At 44.5% G+C, this 23,596-nt stretch overlaps 1 protein-coding gene across 2 annotated transcripts in view; it reads right to left on the bottom strand.

Moving 5' to 3' along the window:
• LOC147029350 (uncharacterized) overlaps positions 1–21,025 on the bottom strand; it is a 33,227-nt gene extending 12,202 nt beyond the window's left edge. The window contains exons 1-2 of one of the 2 annotated variants that reach the window (XR_015055705.1): positions 20,373–21,025; positions 10,258–10,369 (exon numbers count right to left, since the gene is read on the bottom strand). Coding sequence is in view for 1 of the 2 variants with exons in the window: in XM_085872077.1 (XP_085728203.1) it covers positions 15,495–15,690; positions 20,373–20,644 (468 nt within the window). In the remaining variant the exon portion in view is untranslated. Of the gene's footprint in view, positions 1–10,257; positions 10,370–15,269; positions 15,691–20,372 lie in introns of those variants that run through there. The other variant, XM_085872077.1, reaches the window with a different exon arrangement.
• Between the last annotated feature and the right edge of the window lie 2,571 nt (positions 21,026–23,596).

The following is a 23,596-nucleotide window of genomic DNA, read 5'->3' as shown; positions in this document are numbered from 1 at the left end:
GGGAAAGGGGTCTGTCGAAGGTTTTATTCCTGATATGTCAACGGGAACAAACACAGACCCTGGATATACTCAAAGGAAAGGAATGTATAATGATGATACAAAAGCAGTAAATAGTTTTACTGTGGCAGTTCCTCTTAAAGGTATATTTGGATTTTGTGATCATGATAAAGTTCTGTATGGTCTTAAAATTAGATTTCAACTACAAAGGAATGATAATGAAAATCGATTGCTTTTTGGTGTTGGTAGTGCTTTTGGTGAACAGAATAAATTTGTAATTGAGGAAATGAGTTGGTATATCAGTGAATATACTCCTAATCTTCAAACAGAAGAGATGTTGAATAGAAGACTTAACTCAAAGAAACCACTCAGTGTATCATACCTCAAAAGAAGATGTCAACACGTTAAACTCAACCAAACCACTTACACGTGGAATTTGGGTGTTCTGGAAGGAAAGCCACGATATCTGTGGATCATTTTTAAAAAGCCAGATGGTGATACTGCGACTGATAAGAATAATGCATTGAGTGATAATGCTAAGGTGAAACAACTTCGCGTTTCTCTAGATGGAACATTTTATCCACGAGATAGATTGGAAATTAATTGGGAAAAAAATGATTTTGCTGAAGCATACAAGTCTTACCAAAAGGTGTGTGAAAGTAATGGAAATAAAGAACCTATTTTGGATATGACAGCATTTAAAAGTTTGTATACAATCTATGTGTTTGACCTGAGCACTCAAAAGGAAACTATAAAGTCTAATCGAGTGGATACTTCCCTTTACATTGAAAGAGGAGAGAGTGAAGAAGTTGATACATATTGTTTGCTTTTGGAAGAAACAGAATTGCAGATTAATACAGATAATGGTGTGATGATTAGTCTCACATAATTTTATGTTAAATAAATGAGTGGCAAAGTACCAACTGAGGTATATGTTAATCAAATCAATCTTCATAAACTATCATCTTGTGTTCAAAATCAAAAGCCTTGTACGATTAACGTTAATACAATTCAGAGAAAAGGAGCAGTAAGAATTGATGTTTTGCTCACAAGAGAACAGGTTAAAATCTTGAATGACACTGGCTCACTTAAAATTAAAATGACAAAACCAATGTTGAAAAAATATTCAATAAGAGAGACGAGTGGAGGATTTCTCCCATTTCTAATTCCTTTATTTGCTGGTTTAAGTGCGGTTGGAGCATTGACGGGCGGTATTTCAACAGCGGTGAAAACTGCCAACGAAAGGAAGGCTCAACTCCAGGCTCAAAAAGAATTGGAAAGACATAACAAAGAGTTGGAGAAACAAATTAGTGGAAGTGGTGTAATTGTAGATTTTGCTGAAAAACTTGAAGGTCTGCCTTATAAAGCGAGATTGTTAGTTGGAGATATGCTTTCTTCTATAGCACAAGCAGGTGTAAAATTAACGAAAAGAGGTAATGGATTATATCTTTCTAATAAATAAATGAGCATTGATGAGTGGTTGAAAGAATTTGGAAAGAATACAACATCAAATTTACAACTTGTTAAATATTTTAAGAAATTAAAAATTCATAATGTGGTTATTTGTATGAGAGATGAATTAACAAATGTGCCGAAACATACAAAGAATATTATTATGAACTTAGAAGATAATAATGGGAACGGTTCTCATTGGGTTTGTATTTTTAATAGTCAAGACAAATATTATTTTGATAGTTTTGGTCTTCCACCACCTGTTGAAGTCATAAAATTCTTACAGAATGGTGTTTATCAAACATTTCAAGTCCAAGAATTAAATTCCAAGTGTTGTGGTCAATTATGTCTATATGTGTTATTTCAACTCAACAAAAATAAAAAAATTTATGATATTATTTTTAATCTAATATAAATGACTTATGTTGGTAAAGATGGTTCTATCCTTGGTGTATCTCAAGAACTGGATATTGATTTATCAAATTAGTACACAAAGGCACAGGCTGAACGACATAAATATAATATAACCAAAAATATTAACATGAAAAATGCTTATAAATTAAAAAATTATCCAAGCCCGACTGACGCGAATGACTTGGTGAGATTAAACGATTTATCACAATATATATCCTTAAATAAAACGGCTGTGTATTCCAAAGATACAGAAGTGTTGATATTATCTCCAGGTCATACAGAATTCACAGTTCGAATTAAAATAAATTTTTATAAAGAAGGGCGTATCGTTTGTATGAGAATAGAACAATGGGGGTATGATATGAATGATTTCGGGTATAATTGGTCATTTAAAATTAACCTCGAAGACCTGGAACAATTAAATCAGTCTCGTAAGGAAGAATATTATCCACTTGGTATCGAGAATGAGTTTTGTGGGTCCACGATTAGTAAACAACAAATAAAAGAATTTAATAAGGGTAAATATAATAATTGTTTTGCCCTTGTTTTATTTATCTCATGAAAACAGAAAAAACAGGATTATATATAATAAGTAAGGAAATACAAAATGATTTAACTATGGGAAGATGGGGAGGTGTTTCGTGCCATAATATTATTCTGACATATATTTCTAGTACATAAATGACAGCAAGAAGGCTTCAAGAAAATTATCATTTCTGTGTTCAAGCATACCTTCAAGAAAAGGGTATTCGGTATTTTAATAAATATGTTCTACAACATAAGAATGAGGTATTTTCAATAAAAGATTGGCATTATGCTGATGTTGATAAACCGACAACTTTAGATTTAATGAAAATGTTAAATAATGAAAAAAATTATAAAGTTAAGAAAAGGTAAGGCTCTTTTCGAAATTCAAAAGAAATTTTATTGGTTTCCTGTTGTAAAAAAAATTATTTTGGATACAGGAATAACAAGAAATCCTGATGAATATATGTATAATATTCTATGGGGTGTAAGCGATTCAAGGATAGTAAGGGATGAGGAAGGAGTTGAAGAAGAGAGGGAGAAGAAAGAGAAGGAGGAAAAGGAGAAGAGAGAGAAAGAGAAGGAGGAAAGAGAGAAAGAGAAGGAGGAAAGAGAGAAGAGAGAGAGGGAGGAGAGGGAGGAAAGAGAGTGGATGAATAAATATCAAAATATGGAAACCAGTGAGATTCAAAAAAGATTGGTGGTATTACAGAAAATAACTCAACCCACCGAGGAGGAAAACAAAGAATTGACAAGTCTATTTGCAATACTTTCGACAAGACTATTGACATCGACAAGATATGTATTTTAATTCAAGTTTTTCATTTTTTTTTCTTAAATAAATGGAGGAGAGAGTGAAGGCATTTCTAAGGATTCTTTATGTTTTAAAAATTAAGATTCAAATGTGCATGTTGGAAACTAAAAAGGTTTTTGCACTCTGCAGGAATTTTTCTCATAAATAAATGAGTTATTGTCTCAAATGTAAAAAGAAAACTAATACTAAAAATATTTCATATATTAAAAGTAAAAATAACAGGGTTATACAAAAAGGTATATGTTCGGTGTGTGGTTCAAAAAAAATCAATTTATCTCCAAACACAAACTCGGAGGAGATATACAAAAGTTTTTATCAGGAAGTAAATTTACAACTACTGGAATACCAGGGGAATTACATCTACCAGGGTATTCTTTCTGTGGTCCAGGCACAAACTTGGATAAAAGATTAGATGAGGCAGACAATCCTAAATCCTGGAGTAAACCAATCAATAGAGTTGATGAAGTGTGCATGAGACACGATATTGATTATGGGAATACCACAACGTTGGAAGAAAAGCATGAAGCCGATAGAGAAATGTTGTATAATTTGTCTCTGATACAAAATCCAACCTTGAGAGAAAAAGTTGATCGGTTCATTGTGAAGAAGATGATCAGTGCTAAATTGAAACTTGGACTTGGAAATTCAAAAAACTTATAGGCTCTAATGATGCCATTAAGACTGAAGAGCAATTAGCCGATGAATTACATAAACCAATATTCACAAAGTTTCAGAGAAGGAAAGTTTATTCCAAGGAAGTTGATTATATCTGGTCTGCTGATTTGATTGAACTCAATAATGATAAGGGGTACAAGTATGCTTTAACCGTTATTGATTTGAGGAGTAGATATGCGTGGGTTGTCCCTTTAAAAAACAAAACAGGTAATACTCTTATGTTAGCTTTTCAACAGATATTTAATAAAAGTAAGAGAAAACCTAAAAAATTGTGGACTGATGAGGGTAGAGAATTTTATAACAAGACATTTATGAATTTTCTAAAAAAATAACTATTACATTATACAGTACCTTTAATGAAGGGAAGGCAGTTGTTGTTGAACGTTTTAATCGTACCTTAAAAGAGAGACTATATAAAAAATTCACACAACTCGGTTCACAACAATGGTCATCTTTTATTCAGGATATTGTGGATAAGTATAATGACACGATTCACACGTCAACAAATATGAAACCATCAGAAACATTTACAAAATTAAAATATGAAAAAGAGATTAATGTCAGAAAACCTAAGTTCAAAGTTGGTGATATCGTAAGAATATATAGGTGGAAATCTCATTTTGAAAAGGGTTTTACTGAACGATGGACGAAAGAACTTTTTAAAATTGTTGATGTAATAGATACGGTTCCTTGGACTTATAAGATATATGATTTGGAAGGGGAAGAGATTTTAGGTTCATTTTATTCACAGGAATTACAAAAGACAAAACTAAGCAGATAATACTCATGGGAGCAATGGGTTGTCCCTTCACTCCCTCCTACTATACACCTTTGTGGACACTAGAGGGACAAGTCCGAGGTGTATTACAATATATAATGTGTGTCAAGGGGGACGTTCTTAGATCTGTGAACCCCAAACACAGAATCCTCAACTGAATAGTCAAGGCTTAACTTTTGTTTGTTGATGTGTGTGTGTGTGTGTGTGTGTGTGTGTGTGTGTGTGTGTGTGTGTGTGTGTGTGTGTGTGTGTGTGTGTGTGTGTGTGTGTGTGTGTGTGTGTGTGTGTGTGTGTGTGTGTGTGTGTGTGTGTGTGTGTGTGTGTGTGTGTGTGTGTGTGTGTGTGTGTGTGTGTGTGTGTGTGTGTGTGTGTGTGTGTGTGTGTGTGTGTGTGTGTGTGTGTGTGTGTGTGTGTGTGTGTGTGTCCCAACCCTCACATTCAAAATCTCAACCCCAACCCTCACATTCAAAATCTCAACCCTAACCCTCACATTCAAAATCTCAACCCCAACCCTCACATTCAAAATCTCAACCCCAACCCTCACATTCAAAATCTCAACCCCAACCCTCACATTCAAAATCTCAACCCTAACCCTCACATTCAAAATCTCAACCCCAACCCTCACATTCAAAATCTCAACCCCAACTCAATCCTCGCCCAACACAATGTCTTTTTCAAAATGAGATTTCCACATATATATATATATATATTTTTTTTTTTACGTTTTTTTTTTCTCTTCTTCCAATTCTGTCTTTTAAAGCTTTCAGGTTTGATGACGTAGAAAGGGGGAGTAAGCCTGCACTTTCTTCCCAGAACGAACAATGTATATTTTTTTTGTTTTTTTTCTCTTCTTCCAATTCTGTCTTTTAAGGCTTTCAGGTTTGATGACGTAGAAAGGGGGAGGAAGAATTTTCTTGATAGGTTTAGATCCCAAAGAGTGGTAGCATTTCAAGTCTTCAAAATAAACCCAACTCTCCAAGTCTCCAAGGTATAACCACATTCCTGTTGAGTTTCCAAGATATGTATCACATTGTGAGTTATCAAGCCAGAACCCACATTTCAAGTCTCCAAAATATAAATATATAAAATAATAATAATAATAATAATAAATAAATAAATAAATAAAAGTCTCCAAAAAAGTTTCAAGTGTCCAACATAAACCCAACTTTCCAAGTCTTCAAGGTATAACCACATTCCCGTTGAGTTTCCAAGATATGTATCTCATCACATTGTGAGTTATCAAGCCAGAACCCACATTTCAAGTCTTCAAAATAAAACCAACTTACAAAGTCTCTAAAGGATAACTCATTTCCTGATTTTTTCAAAATTTGTGAGTCTCCAAGGTAGGTCCCATATTTAGAACCATCTTGGCAGAACCCTTTTCCTGAGTCTCCAAGGTAGTTATTTAAACCATCAAGGCAGAACTCATTTCCTGATTTTTTCAAAATTTGTGAGTCTCCAAGGTAAAACTTGTATTCTGGCTCATCAAGGTATAACTTGTTCAGTGGGTATTGTCTTGATAACTCACAATGAGTACTATTGCTGTAAAACTCTTTTTCAGGATTTTGCTGGTCTCCAAGGTATAACTCTTTGGTTGGGTCATCAAGGACGAACTCGTTCTGTAGGTCTTGGTCGCTCATAAGGTCTTCAACCAAGCCAACAATTTCCCCCCAAGTTGTAGCAAAAGCAGTATTTTCATTTCGTATTTCAGACACAATTTCCTGTGAGAGAAAATAATAATGTATTAATTAAGTTATTTAATTATTAAACGAGTCGATGTTTAAAAGGAACTAAAAATAGGAAAATAAAAATCTTACCTCAACAGATAAGAGGTTTGAATCCAGTTCATCAACTTGAAGGTTTAGTTCCATACAAGTCAGAGAGTTCCAGGCAAGCACACAGCACACCATTGTCAGCAAAAAAATGTTTAAAATGGAGCCTGGGCTTGAGGCTTTTATAGGGAAAGACTGTTGGGTGTGGTTTACTGTGGAAATTCCCTGGTGGAATTTCATAACATGCTGGAAACCATTTCATAACATGGAAACCATAACATGCTGGAATTTTCTAGTGATTTCTTTGTGAGTCAGAGATGAACTGGAAATGATGTAAGAGTAGGCGGGGCTTAGCAAAAGTAGGCGGGGCTTAGGAAAAGTGGGCGTGGCTTATAAAAAACCTCATGTAAAGTGGGCGGGGCTTAGCAAAAGTGGGCAGGGTTTAAAGAAAAGTGGGCGGGGGTTATAAAAATCCACAGGAAAGTGGGCGGGGCTTAGAGGAAAGTGGGCGTGGCTTATTGAATACCTTGTGGAAAGTGGGCGGGGTTTAAAGAAAAGTGGGCAGGGGTTTAACAAAAATAACCTGTGGCTCAGGAGGTGGTCAGATGAGAGCATTAAGAGAAGTTTATTATTTCGTAATGGCACAAAAGGGGTATCTTAAAAAATATAAAGATTCAAATGTTTTGTTTGTCAATATTTTAGATGGGGATTATTGTGCAAAGAAAATTAAACTATTGAAGGAATTTGAGAATGAACAAATGTTTATAGGTTCAATGAGTGAACTAAACAATATGCATCGGTTATTTGATAAAGAGTGTCCCGGGGCTTAGACGTTTCAGATATTTCTTTAGAATCACCTTTAACAAATCTTTATCTTGTTGTATGGGTTATTTGAATAGAGAGCCCCTTGGTTAAAAGGGGAGACAAATAAATATACCTTGGGATAAAAAGGGGGTTTATTTTTAAGGAAAAAAAAAGGGAATCGCTGAAAATCCTCCATTCATTTACATAGGGAAAAGTGAGCCAGAACCAGTATTCTTACCCTACTCCTATCCATAGCAGTGTAGACCCCAAACATCCGAGGTCTCCACTCCAACCTGACAGATCTATCAATCTCGGCCACTGCTGACAAACCGGATATCATTTGTTTAACAGAATTCTTCCTTCCACAGGACATGCCTGCTTCCTTAGTGTCTCTCCCCGCCTATTGCTTCCTCTGATTTGATAGGCCTGAACCTTGTTCTGGTGACGGAATTGTACTTTACATGAATAACACAATTTCTCACATTCCCTGTACCTGATCTTACACCTCTCAACCCCCAGGAGTATGTTTAGCTGCGATTTCACCTCCTCTCCCATCTTTTGTTTGCCTGTGTGTTGTACTGTCCTACAGTGACGACTCCATCTACATTTCTCTCTCAGACAACATCGACCAACTTTTAACCACTCATGCCAGCTCTCTCTTCCTCATATGTTGCGATTTCAATTGTCAACATGCAAATTGGCTGGGTGTTTTGGTACCTCTCTCACCAGCCGCTGATAAATCAGCGGCAATGGTACTTCATCAAACGACTTCTTGGACTCTTTCCATGACAACTCCCTTCTCGTCTTTGTGATGACAAACTTTCTGGCAAATGGCTCCTCCTCTTCCTCTGCTCCAGTTAGTTCATCTGATCATATGCTTGTGAGAGTCAACATCTCTCTGGCTATTCTCAGAAAGCTGTGTCAGTGCCAGGTAGCGAGTACAGGCAGAATGACCAGTCGGCAAATTGGTTTGGGGTCGACGTCGTGTGGGCGGAGAGGAGGAGCAGGAAATACAGAGAGAGGGCAAGAGGGACTGCCCTGACCTTTATAGGGCCAGCAGCTCACGGGGAGGGGCCAAGCCAAATCCAAACGTCATCACCCAAATCGGGTGCTCCGATTGGCCCTGACCCCTCACATGGCCCGCCAGCTTGGGCCGGAAAACTCCTCACTTCGTTTCCGGCAAGGCAATCCCAAACAGCGGCAATATTGCGCTCCGACCCCACGAGATGACATGAATCGCCCACACCAAAATTGGCATGCGAATCATCCTGTAAAAACCCCCGGGCAACCGGTTGAGGGTCCCGCATGCCCGCTCGGGCGTCTGACCAGTGTCGATCAACGTGCTCGTTCTGTGCGCGCCAACGTGGCCCGCACTGTACATTACCCGGCTCGATCGCAGCTTTGCTGGCCATAGAGACGAGAATACGTACACCATCCGTGGAGAAGCACTGCTGCCAGCAAGGACCGAAGGTACATCACCATGGATAAATCCATGCACGCTTCATGAGTGGCATGTGTGTCCGCCCTTGAGCACATTCCACTCAGTGCACGCGGTTCCGCCATTACGCACATGGCCAGCGCCCGCGTTCACACAACTGCGTGGACGTCGTGCTGGCTGTGTTCCCAATGCCGTGAAAAACACCATTCGTGCAGCCTCTGAAGAGGTATTTATTCGCATGCCTTCTTTAATGCAATCGGCAATTCTCCCCAGACCATCGGAAGCTCGAGTCGACAATCCCGCACCGACAAGCGCACCACATGACTCGGCCCTGCAGTTTCCCCACCATGGTGCTGCACGCGCTGGCCTCCACGAGGCCCCATCTTACAGCGAAGGCGCACGTGGCTGATTTACCTCTGGAATAATCAGAAAAGAAGAAGAGTAGGGATGAATTGAAGGAGAAAATGATTCAAGCAACCCCAGCGATTAGATCATCGCAACACACTCCCTTGTTGTCCCGCTAAGCAAAAGGAAGGGGACTATCTACACGTATAATAATGGAATAATTTTCTTGGGACACCCATCTGTTGTTTGCATGCAGTTCCGAGAACCGATATATATATATATATATATATATATATATATATATATATATATATATATATATATATATATATATATATATATATCGATGTATCGATGTTAAAGTATGCTTGGTGTTGTGTTAATGGTTAGGGTGGTGGGCTTGGGATCCTCGGATCCTGAGTTCAAATCCCCCTCTGTTGAATTAGTACCAGGTGGGGTTGACTCTGCCTGTCATCCTTCCGAGGTTGGCAAAATGAGTGCAGCTTGCTGGTATTCTGTGTCGGAGTGGTGACCCGTCCAGGATTGTGCCCAATAGCCAAGGAGACTGCTTTGGCAGCCCCAACGCTCTGCACAGATATGGTCCCAATGGATGGATGGATGTCGAAGTGGGGGGTGGATTATATTCGGAGATTGCACAAAAGGTTAAACAAAGCGATATCCTGTAAAAAATAAAATTGCACCTCCCGCGACACCAACCACAATGCACCGCAGGGCCCACCACAGGAAAGAACGTTTGTCTGTCGAAACGATGTTCCCTTGAGAGCACGGATACTTTTTCTGAAACTCACAACCAAGCAGCTTGGAGAGCACTTGCCAAGTGGCTTAAGCACTCAAGCAAGCACTCCAAAGAAACGGTTGTAAAGAAATGGCTAGTTTGGCACGCAATTAGCTACACATTAAACGTACACCTCCCAGGGACACCCAAAATGTCAAGCCACGAATGCTAACGTCTCCGGATGTTAACAAGCATTGCAATATACCCAGCAATTCATAGCAATGATTAACAGGCATTCGATAATTTGAGTGATGAAAGTGAAAACAACAACTTTATCGTTAAGAAGTCATTGCGGCCTGTTCCAAGTCAAGGCATGGTTGAGCAGGCCAAAAAACATGGCAGCTTCAGACCCCAGCGAGGTTACCCAGGAAATGCCTTTAGACCCAGAGAGTGAGGTGGCAGAGGATAGCTTGATGAAGGATATAATTAAATAAGGCTGTTAATTACCTTCAAAGGGGGTGTTTTAATTAACCCAAACATCCAATTTTCACTCTTGCACTTCCTTGGAGTTTTCTTCATATGCATGAATAAGAGGAGACACTGTGATGGAGGAGACACACTGATACACACACACACACACACACACACACACACACACACACACACACACACACACACACACACACACTGCCTTTTATTAGTATAGATGCATACAGTCGTGGCCAAAAATATTGGCACCCTTGCACTTTTTTCGAATAATACACCATTTATTCCAGAAAATTGTTGAAATTAAAAAATACTGTTGCGAATTCGCGCCCGCCGGCGTGCGAATGGCCACGTAACTCGAATCGCGGCACGTCGCCCACCGGACGGACAATTCTGTCGTGACCCTCTCGGAACAACGCCGGGAGCTAGTCACGGGTGGGAGTTTAACCTCACCACGAACATGCCAATTGCCCATCCGCGCAGGATAGGGTTGCTCGCCAAATTCGATCGACCTAAGTACCTGCGCGAATGGTCGACCGGGCAATCGCACGACGCCACAGGCCGACTCCGGACACGAACCGGTTAAGCGGTCCGTTCCGTGCTTCAGTGATAACCGAGCGGTGTTATCGGCGGCCTTGACGGTTCCGATTAATTACCGGGATGTTGCACCCACTACGAACCCCTTACGTGATGCAAGATGGAGATTCAAATGGGGAAAAGACGAAGCGAAACGGGCACAGTTCAACAAGCAAGCGTTTTATTCCGCGGCACACGGAAAGCACGTTTATACAGCCATACATAATTGAAATGCACATAAAGCAAATGAAATACAACCGACTAACGCGTACACACGGCAACACTTAAACAGTTCTACTTCACAGACGGCGCCAACACACATTTACACAATAGCAAAAGAAAGAAGCCACCCTCACAGACAAAGGGGCAGACAGGCCCGTAGGCCAAATGTGCGTGGGGCCTGGAGGAGCGGCCAGTTCCGCGAGACCGGGGAGGTCTTACCCCCGTCCTCGTGACGCGTTGGCGAGCAAGCCGCAAAGTGTCCACGCCACTGTGTCCCGACTCCGGGCCCCTGGCGTGCTTGTTGGCACCACGTTTGGGGTGGGGGAGGAACGGGGCCCCCTTTTGCACTATCTTAGCGCGGGGGGGGGGGAAGGGGAAATTGTTGATGCCCTGGGGGAGAGGAGTGGCTGGCTGGCTTGGGTCCCGCGACGAGACGAGCGAGCGATCCCCCACACAGCAACCTCGTCACCGACCGCCATCCTCCTTGCCTCGGACCCGAGCTTCCTTGCTCCGACCCGCCGCCTGCAGCTCCACCGCGCGCACTCGACTCAACTACACCAACGCAACGCTCCTTGTCTCCAAAAGCAACTCCTCGCTCAACTCCCCCAGTTCCACACTCTCCTCGTCTACAAAAGCAACTCTTTTTGACCTGGTAATTCTCGCGCCTTTATAGCCGGCAGGAGAAGCCGATATGCAAATATGCGGATCTAAACGCGATTGGAGGCGGGGCCACGTCACCCTCTGTTCAGCCATTGGTCGGGCAAAAAGGGGCGTGAACCTCCCTGGATCCGCATATTTGCATAAACGGACTTCACCTATGCGCGCTTGGAGGCGGGGCCAAGCAGCCTCGCGTTCGCCCATTGGACGGAGGAGAAGTGGGCGTGAAGCATTTCTGATCTGAATTTTCCCCTCGGAAAGGCCGCCATTCGCGCTCGCGGCTCGGTGCGTTCGGCACCAATCGCCGAACGGACCCGAGACAGCCCGACGTTCAATGTTCACAGGCGGCGCGGGAATGGCCGTAGAAGCGATGATGTGGGATGAGGTTGTGAAGGTAAAGGCGAAGGTGGTGGTGTGGCGTTGTTTTAGTGTGGTTGGCGCTGTGGTGGGGATGGCGTGGTTGTTGAGATGCTGTTTGTTTGAAATAAAAGATAGAACAGAAAAATGGCTAACTCAAAGCGTCGCAGCCCAGATGGATCACATAAATTCTCTCTATACAATGGGTTTGGGCTAACTACACATGTACCTATGGAGATATCTCACCTGAGGGTCCTTTATGGTGTAATGCGAATTTCCACAGCCATAACAATACTTTGGTATCCACATATGCATTTCTTTGGTTTGCAGTAGAACAAAACAAAAAATGCTGAAAAAAAACAACTAAATCTTAATTTATTCCACTTAGAAATCCTAAAATGTTCCGGAAAATATTATTGGCACCTTTTAGAAGTTGTTTGAAATAATTAGATTTCAAGCAGGTGATTCTCCTTTACTTTGGATTGAACTCACCTGTGGTGAGTTGCAGGTGCCTGCAATATAAAAACCACTCGTGCAACCAGTTTGAATGGAGAAAAGGAGTTATTCTGCTGTTTTGTGTCACTGTGTGTACACAATGAGCATGGAGAAAAGAAAAGAAAAAACAGAATTGTCTGAGGAGATCAGACACAAGATTTAGCCAAGCATGGACAATCTCAAGGCGACAAATCCATCTCCAGAGACCTTGATGTTCCTGTATTCATTGTACGCAATGCTATCAGGAAGTTTAAGGTCCATGACACTGTAGCTAACCTCCCTGGACGTAGCCACAAGAGAAAACTTGATCGAAGATTGCAGTGAAGGATTGTTCGAATGGTGGGGAAAGCACCTCCATGAACTGCCAAACAGGTTCAAGCTGACCTTCAGAAACAACGTATGACAGTTTCCACTCGCACCATCTGTCGCCAACTCAATGAAAGGGGGTCCCTATGGTCAGAGATCCAGGAGGACCCCACTGCTGAGAGAGAGAGACACAAGAAAGCTCGACTGGAGCTTGCCAAAACACACCTGATCAAGCCAAAATCCTTCTGGGAGAATGTCCTGTGGACAGATGAGACCAAATTAGAGCTTTTTGGTGAAGCACATCATCTCTGTTTACAGAAAACGAAATGAAGCCTTCAAAGAAAACAACACCTTCCCTACAGTCAATCATGAAGGAGGTTCAGTGATGAATTAGTGTTGTTGTGCTACCTCTGGCACTGGGTGCCTTGAATGTGTGCATGGCATCATGAAATCAGGAGGTTACCAAGGAGACATCGTGGAGCACAATGTTCAACCCAGTGTCAGAAAGCTGGATCTCCGGCCAAGGTCATGGGTCTTGTAGCAAGACAATGACCCCAAACACACTTCACAGGAATGGTTGAAGACAAAACGCTGGACTGTTCTGAAGTGGCCAGCAATGACTCCAGATCTAAATCCCATTGAACACGTGTGGGGAGATCCGAAAACAGCAGTTGGGAGAAGGCACCCTTCAAATCTGGGAGAACTGGAGCAGTTTGCACAAAAAGAGTCAGACAAACTACCAGTAGAGAGGTGTAGGAAGCTCATTCATGACTATACGAAGTGCAAGACTGCAGTTATTTGTCCATAGGCTGTGCTACCAAATATTAAGTCTCGGGTGTAAATAATTTTGTCAATGTCATTTCTTTTCATTTTCTGATTTAAAAGGATATATTAAGTTCTGAATAAAAAACAAAGGTTCTGTAATATTGTTGTGAGGCCAGGTCTCGGTGGCGAGCACGACCGTGAGATGGAGCAGTAGAGTCGGCTCCACCGAACACCCGGAACTTAGGTCGTACCTTTCAGAAAATCCGAAAGGTCACGGGTCCCTTATCGGACTGAAGATCGCTAATAGGTTGACCACGTGGGATAGGGTTAATTGCCAATTTTAATATACCTAAATACCCACGTCATCCAAACTACTGGGGAAATTCACCCTCGGCAGGATCTGCGCGATCCGGGCCGTTACCGAGCCTGATCCAAATCGTATCCCGAACAGAGGGTACCAGATTCCTGCCGGGCTGATTGCACGATTACAGCAACAATGAAGCCTTCTAATTCCCGTTCGCAGCGGGGCAAAACAATGATAGAAAGGACAAGGATGAGTTGGGACATTCAACAAGAGGGGAATTTATTTACAATAATAATTGGGGAAAGAGGGGAGCACGCAAGGGCAGAGTTATCCGAATAAGCAAGGCAAATAATGAACAACAAAAAGCACTTAACAGTTTTACTTAGAGATGGGGCACATGGGCACACACACACGTACACACACAGATACCCAGAAATGGACCCCGTCAGGTCTTTATTGAAGGCTTCCAGCTCGAGGAAAGGGTGAGCTGGAGACCAAAGCTATCTTGGACCTGTCCACCTCGTGTGGTCTTCGACGTTCTGTATTGGCGGGACTCGAACCCGCAGCATCGATGCCACTCCAAGTACCAGGGACGGACGATGAAGGACGGACGCCAACCAGCGCGAGTGCGGCCAAGGCAGCGAGCGCCAGCAGGCAAGGCCAGGTGATCCGGGACGATCTGGCAGACAAACCCCAACTCCAACTGCTTCCAGTCGGATCGTGCCGAACAATTATTCATTCCTTCTCCAGAGGGGAGGAGTCGCCTCCTCCGACCCGCTCTCCCTCACTGGACGGTTTTAGCGTGCAAATGCGCTTGTCTTCCCCCATGATTGGCCAAAAGGGGTGCCAAGTCCATTGATTGGACCGGGGGGCGGGGGGGGGGGGACGTGGCGGGCATCATGGCGGACCGCCCCTCAAACAGGAAGATGAATAATATTTTCCTGCGTTGGCTCCCATTGGCCGAACGATGGCAAACTCGCTGGCATCTCTCTGATTGGTCGAGAGAGAGACGCCAAGTCCTTCATTGAACTCCGCCCACCGCAGCCGTTATGGCGTCAGGATGGAGCGAAGGTGAAGGTGCTGTTATTGTGAAAGCGAAGATGTAAAAGAAATCCCTGACTATTAAAATAACTCCGCAGTGCACGAACATTTAATCACCCATTAGACACAGGGGATGGATTCTAATGCTTCAGTCACATTTGGCTCGGCGGCCATAGGGTCTAAAAAAATCTACAGCCACTAGCAATTATAGGGCGGCCGCAGTATTTCCACGGTCACACAATGTAGCAGTCACATATGTTTTTATTTTTCGGGTAGCCACACGGGCTATTTAGAAATAGTGGAGACCGAAAATGTGGGGGTGCCGTACGGTCTTTGATTTGATGTTGCACGGTGACCTTATGGCGTCCCTGCGGCGGCCATAGAATTTTCAAGGCAGACGCAAGGTACACGCAAGGTGACCGCACGGGGGGCCCTAAGGCGAACGTGCGGCCAGATGGACGGTAACGAGTGGGTATATATACCAGTTCTTTTTCATATGTATATCATATCTCATATCTGTCATAAAGATTGTGGATCAGGTTATATACAGATGGCGCTGGTTGTTCCTCAACGGCAGAGGCTGGGCTGCCTGCGCATGCAGCTGTCGTGGGTGTGCTTCAGCTGCATGCACAGCTGGGATGCTTGGCCCGACTTCCCCGAAGAATTGGCCCGGTTCTTGAGTTTGCCAGAGGCAGAACGTAGGTTTTTCAACCTCCTCTTGATCTTCTCCACTGCAAAGAAAAAATAATCACATTAGAATGTGTCAGAGGAAAGTGAATATTATGTATTTACACAATTGAGGATTTTTTTCATGATACTTGGACAATTGACAATGAAAATACAATACAAATCAGTAATTTAAGAATTACAGAAATGAGGAAATGGGGAAAGTACTGATAGTGGCAACTATGTACCAGGATTAATTTCACTACTCACCAGTCCACTTAATCTCCTTGGCAAACTCAGCCAGTTCCACCTCCTTCAGCTTGGTGTTGCGGTACTTCTCATGTCTGAGGTTGTAAAAGTAGGGATGGTCCTCGTAAAATTCGACAATGCGCTGGAGAGCGGGAGACTCATCCTCATCCTCTCCATCAGGGTCATGGTCCTTCTCAAGCTGGGTGTCTGGCACCTGTTCTGGCTCCATGGATGGCTGGTCCTCTTGCTCATACTCAGGGACTGGGTTGGTCTTTTTCTTGGCACATTTCCCCTTGGCCTTGGTTGATCGCTTCTTTGGAGGCATGGTGATGTGTCTGGTCTGAGTTGCTGGTGAAATGAGATGATGTGTGTGGCAAACACCTATACTCCGATCTCTAGCGGTAGTGCACGGCGGATGCACGGTCGACGCAGACTGCCACGGAGGCCGTACGGAGGACGCACGGCGGGCGTAGGGGAACCGTGCGTCGTCCCTGTGTAGCCCGCAGGTAGTCACACAGACCACAAGGCCACCGTACGGTGAACCCATGGACGCCTTAGGACAACCCTACGGCGACCGTGGAAGTAATGCGGCCGCTGTAATTTTTTTGCGGGGTTCGCAAAATTCATTTTTCGTTGATAAGAGCCTACGGCAGCCGCACAAATAACGCAAGCCCACCGTACACCCCACGTACGGTCGACGTGGAACACATCTCAGTCATGGCTACGGCTTGTCGAATTGCTACAGCCAACCTCGAAATGAAAAAAGTTATAACTCTGCGCTATAATTCCACGGAGACCCATACGGCCTGTAAAAGATAGCCATACGCCTGAGGGCCACCCTGAGGCCACCTCAGAAACTCTGCGGCTGCCACAAGTTTCTGTCAATTCAGGGGGGGGGGGGAGGTACGGCCGCCGTATCCCAGCCATTGAGCAAATGTGACTGACGACTAAGGATACACATATCCATCTATAATTCCAGCTGTGTGTGTGTGTGTGTGTGTGTGTGTGTGTGTGTGTGTGTGTGTGTGTGTGTGTGTGTGTGTGTGTGTGTGTGTGTGTGTGTGTGTGTGTGTGTGTGTGTGTGTGTGTGTGTGTGTGTGTGCGCGACCGCAGTTTCTCGACGACTGCCGGTCCGATCGGATTGAAACTTGCCAGGAATATTGCCGGGGCCCCGCGGATTTGCCTTTTCGAGGTTTGATATCAATCGGACGAGCGGTTCCCAAGTTACGGCCATTTATCTGTCGACCAATGACAAGACACGGTGCTATGACATCACGAATGACGTCACAATTAATGTTTGTTTATTTATTTTTTATTATTCTTGTGTTTTTGCACGATTGACGGTCCGATCTGATTGAAACTTGCCAGGAATATTGCTGGGGACCCGCTGATGTACGTTTTCAAGGTTTGATATTAATCGGACGAGCGGTTCCCAAGTTACGGCGATTTATCTGTCGACCAATGACAGAACACGGTGCTATGATGTCACAATTAATGTTTGTTTAATTTTTTTTTTGTGAATACATTTACAGAGAGAGGGGTAAGAGAGGAGGGGGAAAGAGTGGGGGAGAGAGGAGGGCGAGAGAGGGGGGAGGGGCGAGAGAGGGGGCGAGAGAGGGGGTGAGAGAGGGGGCGAGAGAGGGGGCGAGAGAGGGGGTGAGAGAGACGGGGCGTCACAATTCAAGAGAGGGGAAGAGAGGAGGGGACGAGAGAGGGGGTGAGAGTGGGGGCGAGAGAGAGGGGCGAGAGAGGAGGGGGGAGAGAGGAGTGCGAGACTAGGGGAGAGCGAGAGAGAGGGGCGTCACAATTCTTCTTCGTTTGATATGACGTCACAATTGACGCTGGGGACCTGAGTATGTTTGCTGGGGACCTCAGAATGTATGTTTCCCAGGTGTTTTTTTTTTGTTTTTTTTGTATACCTTGTCGAGGCTCGTATGAGAGCGAACACACAACGCACATCAAGGGGGCATGAGACAAGAGGAGCGGGAGTGAGAGGGACAAAACAGTGGGGAACAGACACACTAGGAGATCTGTGGAAGGGAGAGGGATGGGGATGGGACGGGGAACATGGGGAAGAGAAGATGGACATTACAGGGACTTTCAGGAAGCAAATCAGGGGAATTGAAGGAAGTGGGCTTGGGTGGATTATCGGGGGTAGAAAAGATCGAGGATTTCGATGGGGGATGATAAGAGGTGGTGGTGAACAGCTGTTTTGAAAGCCTGGAGGGAAGAATGGGAAAGAATAGAGTGAGGGAGTTTATTCCAAAGGTGGGAAAAAAGAGGAATGAAAGAGTGAAGGTGAGCAGTGATTCGTGATTTTGGTAGTTTTACCAGAAGGGGGTTGTTGACGGACCTTGAGCGCCTTATGGAAATGTGGTGGGGACAAATCACAGATAGAGCAGGGGGGGCAAGGCTGGAGAGGAGTCAGTAGAAGACAGAAAGACCAACGACCAACCTGTGGTGATTGAGTGAGAGGCCCAAAGACTCAGCTTCATTGCGGGAGATGCCGATGATCCTAAATGCCCTGGTTTTTACAGCGTGAAGCCGAGAAAGGTGGGAGGCAGGACCACCAGCCCATAGGGGAGAGCAGTACTTCATCAGGCTATGGACAAAAGCTTTGTAAGTGGTCAGGAGCTCAAGAGGGCCAAGGAAGGACTTTGCACGACGGAGGATTCCCAGTCGGCGACTGGCTTTTGAGGCGAGGTTGGAAATGTAACTTTCCCAGGAAAGGTCATGACAGATAGTGAGACTCAGAAGCTTGAAAGAAAAGACTTCTTCCAGAGGATTGTTGAGAAAGTGCATGGGGGGGGGGTTCTAAACGGTCCTTTCGAAGAGACATAGTGAGAGTGTGAGATTTGTCAGGATTGAAAGACATGTTCCACGTGTTGGACCAGTTTGTGATTTTATCCAGATCTGCAGTGAGCGAAGAAGCTGCTGCTTGCCGGTCTGAGGGTTGACCGATGGTACGGCAGAAGGTGGAGTCATCAGCAAAGAGATTTCGAGGATTTTCCAGAGAGTTGGAGAGATCATTGATGAAAACCAGAAAAAGAACAGGGCCCAGAACACTACCTTGAGGAACTCCAGCCTGCACAGGAAGAGGGGATGAAAGAACTCCATTTAGGGCCACACGTTGACTGCGACAGGAGAGGAAGTCTGCGAGCCATGAGTGGAGATGGCCTTGGATACCATGGGAAGAGAGTTTGGTGAGTAGTGCAGGGTGCCAGACTGTGCCAAAAGCATGTGATATGCCCAGGGATGCAGCTCGGATTTCCTGCCTGGCATCGAGTACCTCCATCCATTGTTGGGAGAGCAGAAGCAGCATATCCAGGGTAGAGTGACCTGGTCTGAAACCAAATTGATGTTCGGAAATCAAGCCATTGGAGAAGAGGAAGGATTTCATGTCTGAAGCGATGATGGATTCCATAACCTTGCTGATGATTGGGAGAAGGCTGATTGGTCTGTAGTTGCAGGGATCTGTTTTTGCACCTTTTTTATGCAGGGCAGTAATGTTTGCAGATTTCCAAGCAGATGGCAGATGACCTTGGGCAAATGAGAGGGTGAATAGAACAGACAGACGGTCAGCAAGAGCAGAAGAGCAGGCTTTGAGGACAAGTGGGCTGATGCCGTCTGGACCGGTTGCAGAATCGAGTCGAAGTTATGGCCATTTATGATAAGGTTGGTCCGATCTAATTGAAAAAATGCCCCAATCCAGTCGTCGTTTATGAGAGCGAAGGAACAAAGCTGCACATACTGGCATGCCTCACCCACGAGAGAGGGGGAGAGAGGAGGGGGCGAGAGAGGAGGGGGCGAGAGAGGAGGGGGCGAGAGAGGAGGGGGCGAGAGAGGAGGGGGCGAGAGATGGGGGGGGTGAAAAATGCCCCAATCCAGTCGTCATTTACGCACCTACGGGCCCGTACTTGTACTTAACGAAATAACTGAGCTCCGGGGACCTGTCTGTTGTGTGCTCATGGTTGCCAGATTCGTAACAATATTACAAGTGAAATAAAGAATTGTGGAGACAAAATACTTTCGTCAATTTCAACTCATGTTTGGAGAAAATTTGTGAGTTATTTTATAAAAGTGCAACGGTGCCAATATTTTTGGCCACGACTGCACTTGCACCAAGTTTGATTTAAATCCCTGATCCCATATTCAAGGTATTAAGTAATTCTAGCTGCTGGAACATGCGCCCGTTGAGGTTCAAATTTAAAACATATATTCCCCATGACTACAAAATCATAACGACGACGTTTCACCTCAACTGATGAAGTGGTTCAAGAGAGAGAAAAAAAATTTTTTGGGAAAGATTTTCATTCAAACCAATATGGCTGTTAGACCATGTGTCCTTTAATTGCGGTTTCGGAGATACAGAGGTCCAAAATTTTTCCTTCCCCTCCCCCCAACATGGCTGCCACACCACGTGGCCTATGACGTCATAATTATTTAAAAAAAAATTCTACATGAATCGCACCGGTGGTGAAAATTCCGTGTCACTCACCTCCATAACACTTTTGATCTCAACCAGCTCGTCTCTCCATCTCTTTCACTTTCTACGAACCGACTGCAGTGAACCAAATCAATCCTCTCAGCTTTGTATCGGCCAAACGTACGATACACTGCATTGTTTATGAGGAAAATACCTCCTCCAGTCCGACCTGGAGCAACCACGTGTACCCACAATGCACTTTGTGTTTCTTTCTTCCGCAATGTCACGTCCTCAAACAGCGACCTCTGATTGGTTGAACAAGCACACCGTGACGGTGACGTCATCGGGCAACGTTTCACTTTCAATCCCTGCAAAGCAAGTTGAAAATGTGCATTTTTAAACGTGCGAAGAATTGAATATATATATTTTATTTTTAACTACAGATTTGTGAAGAAATGTATTGCTGCCCCGTTTAGGTGCAACATAAGTGAACAAAAAAACCCGCACGTCACGGTCTCCACAGGCCAGAGCGATGGCACCTCGGTCAGGAGAAATCGCCACGGTATCCATGACAACCGCGCACGTCAACCCGCGAATGTTAACACAAAACGACTTTCCGCTGAACATCGAGCTTATTGTATCTGGTGATTAACGGTGGACATATTGGTAGATGTCACACGGCTCTCCTGTTGTTGAACGGTCACTAGTTGTGCGAGAAGCGTCCGTTAAAAAGGAAAAAAATCCGTTTGTCAGGAAAAACGCCTCAGTAGGCCTCACCCTCACGTGTGGTGTTTCCTCAGACGTCCGCGTTTTGAACATAAGAACAATGCGATTTTTCCCGATTTTGTTCCCTCCTCTCATTCTAATGCGTCAGGATTGAATTTTGAAGGATTGAAGCTCATGATCCAGGTGAACGGTTTCCAAATCTCGTAAGCTTGCACCAACGAATAAACTCACCTGCAACGCGTCAATGGTGGTTTTATTTGGCAGGGCTGACCCATGTCCGGAAGCCGTGCTTGCATGGTATTGCGGTGGCGTCGGGCGTTTTCACTATCGATATCGATGACGTCGCACATCGATTGAAGTGTTAGCGTCATCTCGCTTATCATGAGGTACGACCGAAGGTGTGTGGAGGTCTTGAAAATAGGTGCTTGTTTTTTCATCGAGATTTGGGAAACGGTCCGGATGTAGTTGCAGTTTTTCACTGTTCAACCTGGAGTTGAGGGGGGAGGGGATCTGCGACTAGTGTAGATTGCATATGCAGGGAGGGAAGGAGGCGAAGGTTAAGATTGTAGCAGGAAGATGTAGGGTAGTGGTAGGTAGTGGTAAGGTAGTGGTAGGTAGTGTAAGATGTAGGGTAGTGGTAGGGTAGATGTATTTGTAGGGGAGTTGTAGATGTAGGGGAGTGGTAGATGTAGGGGAGTGGTAGGGTAGACGCACGACGACCGCCGGTCCGATCGGATTGAAACTTGCCAGGAATATTGCCGGGGACCCGCTGATGTGCCTTTTCAAGGTTTGATATCAATCCGACGAGCGGTTCCCAAGTTACGGCCATTTATCTGTCAACCAATGACAGGACACGGTGCTATGACGTCACTATAGACGTCACAATTCTTTTATTTTTTTATTTTTTTACTCGATTTCGTAAGTACTAGTACGGGCGCGTAGGGGCGGGCCCGTAGGTGCGTGCCCGTAGGTGAGTGCCAGTATGTGCAGCTCTCTCTCACCCCCCTCTCTCGCCCCCTCTCTCTCGGTCCTGGCACACATGGATGGATGCTGACATGGGGCAATGCAAACAGGGTAGCAGGCATGGGGTTATGACAAAGGCAGGCAAACAAGGCATGACAAGGCAAGTCAAGGCAAGGCAATCTCCACAACAGCTCTGCGAAGTTCAAGCACCTGCACTTGAATCTACATGTAGATGATCCTGACAGCCTTTCCCCTCCACATCTGAGGCCCATTTGCCCAGCACATTGGCTCACGCATTCCTCTGCTGTGAAGTCTGTCTTACAGAATTACAAAGCTGTGCTAGAATCCCTGAAGGAAGCAACTGATGACTTTGGAACAAATACTGCGTCTCATGCTAATGACATTCATAGATGCCTGTTTTCAGGAAAGTGTGTGCTTGGCTTGTTTGCTTCATTTCCTGTCATTCAATGCCTCAAGCATTTCAACAAGGTCCTTCAAGGATCACATGTGACAGTCTCTGGAATGCTTGCTGCGGCAGAAGTGGTCAGAAGTAATCACCAAGTGCTCCACTGTGACCAGAAGTTTTGGGAAGTCTTTGAAGCAGCAGAAAGAAAAATCTTCCATTGCCAGATAGCACCCCTGACTGTACCATACGGACACAAGCTCCCAAAGAAATATGAGGGAGGTACACAGCAATACACTGCCAACTCTGTGGAATAGTTCTGCAGTGTCGATTTTTCAAGGTCATTGACAATGCATATGTGAACTTGAAGGAATACTTTAGCTGCACCGACCTCATGCAACACCTGCACCGACCAACCTTAAGTGAAACCCTGCTGACTGGATCACTTCAGCTAGGAATCTTTCAACAGTATCCAGAACTGACCGAATCCCTGGAACAGGAACTTGAGTTTTTCCATAATCAATTTACCAGGTGTACTGTAGAAGAATATTGACTGGGCGTAGTGGCGTGCGCCTGTAATCCGGCTACTCGGAGGCTCGGGTTGGAGGATCGCTCGAGGACGGGAGCTCTGCACTGGGCCGCGCTATGAGAGGGTGTCGGGCAGCCTGGAATTATGGTGAAACCCAATCCTTATCCCTGTGTCGTAAGAGGCGACCAGGGTTGCGTCAGGAAGGGCATCCGGCGTAAAACCTATGCCAAATCAGTATGCGGATCATAACAGATGATCCGCTGTGGCGACCCCTTATGGGAGCAGCCGAAAGACGAACAACAACACTGTCGAAGAATATCGGCAGATTTTCATTGATATCGTCCCAGAAGTCGCCGCATGTTTCCTCAAGTGGAAAGACTTCTTCGACTCATTCTTGGTCATTTAGTGACACACACACACACACACACACACACACACACACACACACACACACACACACACACACACACACACACACACACACACACACACACACACACACACACACACACACACACACACACACGCACACACACACACACACACACACACACACACACACACACACACACACACACACACACACACACACACACACACACACACACACACACACACACACCTTGTGTTTGTGTTAATTGTAAACTCAACTCCAGAGGTTTTTCATGTCCTTTG

This window comes from Eptatretus burgeri, chromosome 3 (assembly GCF_056783735.1).
Source record: "Eptatretus burgeri isolate ZD-2024b chromosome 3, Ebu_testis_v1, whole genome shotgun sequence".
Lineage (NCBI taxonomy): Eukaryota > Metazoa > Chordata > Myxini > Myxiniformes > Myxinidae > Eptatretus > Eptatretus burgeri.
Note: the sequence above shows the minus strand (reverse complement) of the source record. Positions and strands in the feature narration are given on the sequence as shown.